This window comes from Papaver somniferum, chromosome 4 (assembly GCF_003573695.1).
Source record: "Papaver somniferum cultivar HN1 chromosome 4, ASM357369v1, whole genome shotgun sequence".
In the NCBI taxonomy this organism is placed as follows: domain Eukaryota; kingdom Viridiplantae; phylum Streptophyta; class Magnoliopsida; order Ranunculales; family Papaveraceae; genus Papaver; species Papaver somniferum.
In genome coordinates, this window is record NC_039361.1 from 13,250,534 (window position 1) to 13,257,604 (window position 7,071).

Consider the following 7,071-nt stretch of genomic DNA (forward strand, 5'->3'; position numbering starts at 1 on the left):
TGGTAGCTAGATATAGCTCAGCGCCAATGCGACGTCATTGGAATAGTATAATGAATGTAATCATGTACTTAAAAGTAACCATTGATATAAATTTGTTTTATCCCTGCAAAGACATAACAAGGAATGCTAAAGGGACAACAATCCAAAGGTTTTTGATTATGAAGGAACGATAGTCTCTTCTCCAACGAAAATAATCAGGGGGAGATATGGTAGACTATTTTCTAAGTCATTACTGATATTCAGTTTCAAAAAGTACATGACTAACAGAAATGTGTGGAACAACTCTGAAAATAATCAGGGGGAGATTCCTACATCAGGGGGAGGATCCAAGGATATGATGTCGTACTTAGAAATTGAAGTTGTGTTGTACTTTTTTCCCTTCGATCGAGAATAATTTTTCCCAAAGGGTTTTGTCACTCGACAAGGTTTTTAGCGAGAAAACACTAAAAACATCAAGTATATTGAACGTTGAAGACATAAAGATCGCGTTGATATTACTGAAAATATCTGAATCAAAGAAATGAAACGCGATACTCTGTTAAGCAACGTAACTTCCAGAATCAACAACAGGGTCTTATAAACATTCATGTCATCCAAGTAAAGTGTGATAAACTCCTTTTGACTGCATTAGACTAATGAAAATTGTATGACATCAGCGGGAGCATCTAATGGTGTGTTGAACTATTTTCCTTCAGCGAGGTTACATTTTCCCATGGGGTATTGTTACACGGCAAGGTTTTTAATGAGGCAACATATACGCATCCAACTATGTTCTAAATTTAATTAATATTGTACTCTTTTTCTTTAGTTCAGGTTTTGTACCTTTGGGTTTTCCCTGACGAAGTTTGAACGAGGCAATTAACTAAGACTCATCGTCTTTTAAGATCGTATTGCATGTGATGAACTACATGTAAAGTACGAGACACCATGTGAAGTATTACATGTGAAGAGTTGTGCGAAGGTTTTGTCCCGCTGGGTTTTTCCTTATCAATGTTTTAATGAGTCAATGGACTTCGACACAAGTCATAAAAGAGAACGACATTTGAAGAACTATATGTGAAGCACTATCTATAAAGTTTTGTTTTGTTACTGAACCGCACAAGGGAGAGTGTTACAGGGCCTACGGCCCATGGACGTGCGGTCCAACTAGATAATTAGGATTGTATATAAAGGATACTATTTAATGCTTCTATTCTAATCTCCTAATAAGATTGTTCTTCTCCTTCCTCTTATCTTTATTTGTTTCATCTATAATTCTCCTAAAACAGATATTTCTTTAATTTGGCCTATTTTTAGCTAAATATCGTTTTTTTCCGCAAAAACGGAGTTATTATATTTTATACCGATTTACTTATAATAGTTTTTCATTTTATTTTTGTTTTCTTAAAGACTTTGATGTGTTATAGGAATCCAATATAACACCACGATTCACATGAAGAGGATTGAGTTTGCCATCCAGAAAGAAAAGACTGGCGACGAAGTTTGTTACCTATTTTATATGAGTGATGTTACGTTGACACCAGAAAATATCAGGGCTAAATCCCGTATGAAAGAGCCCCTGGGCCCCGCTGGAGCTAGCAGGAGGTGGGCTTATGGGACCCACTAATATTTGTGTCTACCGGTATTGTACACGGGATTTTATCCCCGGTAGACTGAGCATTATTGATTTCATTTACACTATGTTTGTTTACTCCTGACTCATCTGAGTCGTCTGGATCTAAGTCGTCTCGATCTGAGTCATCTGAGTGAAATCACCTGACTCATCTGGATCTGACTCAATATGTTTTTTTTGAGTCAGATCTGACTCAAAAAACGTGAGTCAGTGGTTTGGTCCCGTGAGTCAGAGGTATTTTGTTACCTGACTCAAATGGGTCCGAATCAGGGGTTATGTCTGAGTCATAGGTTGAGTCAGATCTGACACAAAATGAAAAACAAACGGCCTGACTACTGACTCTGCCGAGTCATAGGTTGACTCAGATCCAGACGTCGAGTCAGCGGCAAACAAACAAGATGTTAGCCTCTTCAAAGGACAGGGGCCACGTACTCAGAGGATGTGTCCCGTCCACATCTTAGTGGCAACGCCCATATATGGTCCATGAGGCATGAACCGTCTGAGCTCGTGATATATTTTTGTTCACGTGAGCGTAACATAAACCGAATTCTTTCTTCTTGAAAACCTAATTCCCCAAATCTCCCAATTCCCTACAAGAAGAAGATAATCAGCAGAAATCCAACTTTCGTACAAGACGAGACGTAGAACAAGCCATGGCAATGGCAACTCTTCTTCCGGAAGAGATTCAGGTAGATATTCATCTAAGATTACCTTTGAAGTCCATTGGAATTTGTAGGTGTGTATGTAAGCTATGGTGTTCTCTTCTTTGTGACCCTAGTTTTGTTAAAACTCGTCTTAATCAGACAGTTCATACCAACAAGAATCACAGACTCATTATCAGTCACTCCAAGTACTGTTCAGATATTAACCCTACAATTTACTCAATAGATTATGCTTCAATATCAGCATCATCATTATCATTATCGTTGTCATTAGAGTTAATACCATCATCATTCAAATGTAACGGAGCTGTTCTTATGGATTATCCGTTTATAAGGATATCGAAGTACTTGAAATGTTAGGTTCTTGTAATGGCTTGATTTGCTTAGGTATTGCTAGTGGTACAATTGGTAAAGATGATGATAATAGTATTTGTATTTGGAATCCGATGACCGGTGAATATAAGAAAATTGAGTCTGGATGTGATTTTATGGTTGAGTATGATGGGTATAACTTTAGATATGGATTTGGTAATGATAACTTAATCGGCGATTATAAGGTGGTGAGAATTGGAAAATATCTTGGTCTTTTTGATGGGAAAGTTTATACACTAGCGTCGAATTCTTGGAGAAGGGTTGGAAGTGGAAAACATTACGAGTTTTCTCGTGAAAGAAGATATCCTGGTGTGCTTCTCAACGGAGCGCTTCACTGGTTAGGCTGTGTGACCACTGGGAAAGAAGGCTCCTCTGAAGTTATAGTTGCTTTTGATGTTAGCAGTGAGAGATCAATACATCTGCCTTTTCCTGATGGAATTATTGCACCTCCACCAGAATTGGGCGATGATGACGATCTGAATAAAGATGTGGGTGGTTTGGGAGACTGTCTTTGTTTATCTGTTGTGAGATTTGTTTGGATCGATGTTTGGGTGATGCAGGAATATGGAGTGCAAGAATCTTGGATTAAGCAATTTACATTTGAATATGGAGCTTGGAATATTCCACTATCAAGTTCAAGATATTCATTTTGTAAACCGATTTGGTCTTTTGAAAATTGTGAAATTCTATTAGATACCTCCGAGGGTTTGCTTTTTTGCTTTTGTATGATACGAAAACTGGAAGAGTTAGAAGAGTGAACATGCCCGATAGTACTACTAAAAGCAGGATATATACGACAAGCATACGTCGGTTTAGTTATGTGGACAGCTTAGTATCACTTAGATCCGGTACTTATGTGGAGAAAAAGATTGCGACTGGAGTACCAAGGTGCTAGTTAGGTAGGAAATATCATATCTTATGCATTTGGTTAAATTTTTGATCGGTGTAATGAGGGGATCTTCGAATACTAACGCCTCTTAGTTTTCTTATTTCTACCTTTCTTTCCGTCTCGCAGTTTCTGTGTTTGGTTTGGCTTCGTATAGCTCTTTGGAGGACATATTATAGATCTGTTTTGAATTTAACTTCAATCCTTGCATTATTGACTAGACAGTAATTCAATTGCATGAACAAGAGATAAGAGTCTGCATGTGTACAGCATACCTCAGTAGCAAGGCAATGAGTTATCATCACGGCCCATTGTCGAGGAAGGTGCACAACCAATCCAGACTGCTATATTCTCTGCTAACATCAAATTTGATTGCTTGCGTTTTTTTTTTTCCTATAAATCGGTTTTACTCGGACTAACAGAAATTTCCTAGCACAACGGCACTCTTTGAGGTTCTTGACCATATCTCTGAGCCCTAGAGACCCTGCATCTCTTACTTACTACAGGATGTTTTTCAAGACTGGCAACGTGCTGTTCCAGTGAGATCAGTTGTCTTGTAACCTAGAATGATTTTGCCATTTCAGTCTCAAAATATGTAAAAATAAAATTGTTGCTGGAGAAAATCGAAAGTAACCAGATCGAACAAGCATACTAAATATCCAAATACTATTAATATTTTATTTAAATGAATAATGGATCTCTCCACCAAACAATACTATGAAATCGAGCAATTCGTTTCGTAACTGAGAAATCAAAACAGACATATGATACCCTAATAAAAATTGATCACCTTAACTTAAATTATAACGTAGTAATACCGTAATGGAACTTATTTTTCTAGACTCGGTTGTTCATAAAACTTGACTTCTTAATGGCATCAGCTTTGGGCTCCGGACGTGTTTACTGAGGATTTGGTGGACGACTGTTTGCAGAGGAAACCCTTGAACCCCATTCCAGCAACTCTTTGCTTGTATCATCCTTGTGAACTACAATCTCAATGAAACACAAGCAATCCTTCTTAACTTCAGTCGCAGTCTCAATCGCTTTCACCAGCTCTTCCTCACATTGAACCTATAGTCATCAAACAGGCATAAAAGTTAAAAAGTTTATACCCTTACAACAGCCGTACATTTTCAATCTCAACATAAGCAAATTATAAAGTTGATATCCCAATATACCTTGGTGGTCCAGCATTTGCCATCACCATTATGAATAGCATCAACTAAGGCAGTGTAGTTCCAGTTCTTGATCACATTGTAAGGTCCATCATGGATCTCAACTTCGATGGTGTACCCACCATTATTTATCAGGAAAATGATGGGGTTCTGCTCGCACCTCAACATTGTTGATATATCTTGTGCAGTTACCTGGAAGCTTCCATCACCAATACAAGCAATTACTCGCTTATCCTTTGCAGCCTGAGCATATCCAAGTGTTGCACCAACTGACCAACCAATAGACCCATACTGCATTTGGAATTCATACCTGCAGCGACAACACTTACTTAGATGTATGTTCTTATGTGAATTCTAGAAACACTAAAAATAAACAAGAGCACATAACAAGAATATGATGTTGATGCAAATTTCTCACCCGCACCCTTCGGGTAATTTCAATTTCTGGCAGTTAAACCAGGAATCACCCGTCTCGGCAATCATAGCACTGTCACCTGATAGCATCGTTTGAATGTGTTTGAACAATATATTAACCCTCAATGGCTCTTTTGGGTCACACTCAAGAGGAAGCCCTTCTGGAACATAAATCCTGTGGTAATTCTCATAAGCAGTTGTGTTTCGCTTAAGTTTCTTAGCCAATGCTGGTAAGAAATCCATCATCAAAACACATCCAAATGCAGGTCCATTAGCAATCACAACACGGTCAGGTTGAACGATAATCGCCTTCTCCTTCTTCAGAAGTAGTGAGTACCCAACGGAGCTGTAGTCATTAAAGATTGGTCCTGCAAATATGTAAGCATCAGCAGATTCGACAATTTCAGCACAGAAAGCTGTGCTTACTGCACCCCAGTAAGTCCCAATGAAATGTGGATGAGTCTCCTTCATTAGTCCTTTGGCTGATGGCATCACCGCAACTGGATAACCACAAGCATCAGCCAATTCATGAAACGCAGTGCAAGCCTTGGCAACCCTTAGTTTTGGCCCTGCCACCATCACTGGCTTTACTGCCTTGTTCAAGAACTCTGCTGCAGCCTCCACTGCTGCTTCCAAACCCAAACTATTACTCAACCTGCAATCCACAATAAACACAAAACATAAACACCTAGCAAAACCAACACCCAAGAATTGAAAAACACCATAAAGTTTCTTACTTGGGTGCTAAGCAGAATGGAACAGGCTCTCGGCTAAACGTGGGATGTGGTATGGCAGACAAGTTGCAGCTGACACTGATGTAAACAGGCTTGCTTTCCTTCAAAGCTGTCGAAATCGCAGTATCGATTTGTTCATGTGCATCTTCCAAGTTATTAACAATCGCCTAGATAAACACAAGAAACCAAGAAACTAAATCATCACCACTAAAATCACAAACACATAGCAATAACCAAAGCAAAGATTCATACCTGATAACAAGTGACGGTCTGGAAACAACGAAGCTCTTGACTAAAATCCGGCAACCCAATAGTATGATGCAAGATGCGATTAGTCCCATAATCATTAGAGTTAGGACCACCAACAATACAGATGATTGGCAAATTCTCACTGTAAGCACCAGCAATAGCATTTAAAATACTTAAACCACCAACAGTAAAAGTAACAGCACAAGCAGCAACACCACGAGATCTCGCATAACCATCAGCAGCATACCCAGCATTCAGTTCATTACAACAACCAACTAGTTTCAGCCCAGGTTCAGCAATGAGATCATCAAGTAATGTTAAATTAAAATCACCAGGCACTGCAAATACATCACTCACACCAACTTGTACTAAACGTCTTGCTAGATGTCTTCCTAATGTTGCTTCAGCTGAACATAACTGTGTTGATGATGCCGACGTCTTAAGGGTTGATACTTGATTTCCAGCTAAAGAACCCACGTCTCCATTGGCCGGTTTGGGTGTATCAACAGAACCAACTTTGAAATCCATTAATGAGAATTAGGGTTTGATTTGAGAGGAAGAAAGAAAGAAGATGAATTTGTGTGTAAGAAAAAGACATATGCATGGTTGTATTTATGGTGGAATGAGAGAATGCGTCTGTAGTTTTAACTTGGGAGAAAAGAAAGAAAAAAACAGATCGTCTGTGTGCACGCCTGTGCCAAGCTTAAAATTATTTGAGTCTGACGCATGTTTTTCCTTAATTAAGAAAGAGGATTAATTTCATTTTTAGGGAAATAAGGAATGAGAATATTCTGATATATTGAAAATAAATGAATAAAGCGATTTTAAGTTTATCGATTCATATAATGATTTTAAGTTTATCGAGGATTTATATAGTATGCCTTCAAAAAGAAAGAAAAAAAGAGGTAACAAGGCTTCAAAATAAAGAAATCAAATCATAAGTTATTTTCTAATGCTTCAAAAATAA

General features: G+C 38.3%; 2 protein-coding genes across 2 annotated transcripts; one reads left to right on the forward strand and one right to left on the reverse strand.

The window, feature by feature from the left end:
• The first annotated feature begins 2,265 nt into the window (after positions 1 to 2,265).
• LOC113272032 (F-box/kelch-repeat protein At3g06240-like) lies at positions 2,266 to 3,404 on the forward strand. Its single transcript, XM_026521947.1, has 2 exons — positions 2,266 to 2,572; positions 2,662 to 3,404. Exons 1-2 carry the CDS (start codon positions 2,266 to 2,268, stop codon positions 3,402 to 3,404), a joined length of 1,050 nt encoding a protein of 349 aa, XP_026377732.1.
• Positions 3,405 to 4,426: 1,022 nt separating this feature from the next.
• On the reverse strand, positions 4,427 to 6,632 carry LOC113273545 (pyruvate decarboxylase 1-like). Its single transcript, XM_026523229.1, has 5 exons — positions 6,108 to 6,632; positions 5,859 to 6,022; positions 5,126 to 5,776; positions 4,711 to 5,017; positions 4,427 to 4,603 (listed from the first exon to the last, which is right to left on the reverse strand). The coding sequence occupies exons 1-5, from the start codon at positions 6,630 to 6,632 to the stop codon at positions 4,433 to 4,435; spliced, it is 1,818 nt and encodes a 605-aa protein (XP_026379014.1). The 3' UTR covers positions 4,427 to 4,432.
• Positions 6,633 to 7,071: the final 439 nt, after the last annotated feature.

What these genes read in the sequence shown, in the direction of transcription:
- LOC113273545 (XM_026523229.1), bottom strand. Translation starts at nt 6,632, where the DNA reads ATGGATTTCAAAGTTGGTTCTGTTGATACACCCAAACCGGCCAATGGA. An exon ending in AGACCGTCACTTGTTATCAG is followed by an intron (nt 6,023 to 6,107) that starts GTATGAATCTTT and finishes GTGTTTATCTAG; the next exon opens with GCGATTGTTAATAACTTGGA. An exon ending in AAATTACCCGAAGGGTGCGG is followed by an intron (nt 5,018 to 5,125) that starts GTGAGAAATTTG and finishes TTGTCGCTGCAG; the next exon opens with GTATGAATTCCAAATGCAGT.
- LOC113272032 (XM_026521947.1), top strand. Translation starts at nt 2,266, where the DNA reads ATGGCAATGGCAACTCTTCTTCCGGAAGAGATTCAGGTAGATATTCAT. An exon ending in AATACCATCATCATTCAAAT is followed by an intron (nt 2,573 to 2,661) that starts GTAACGGAGCTG and finishes TGATTTGCTTAG; the next exon opens with GTATTGCTAGTGGTACAATT.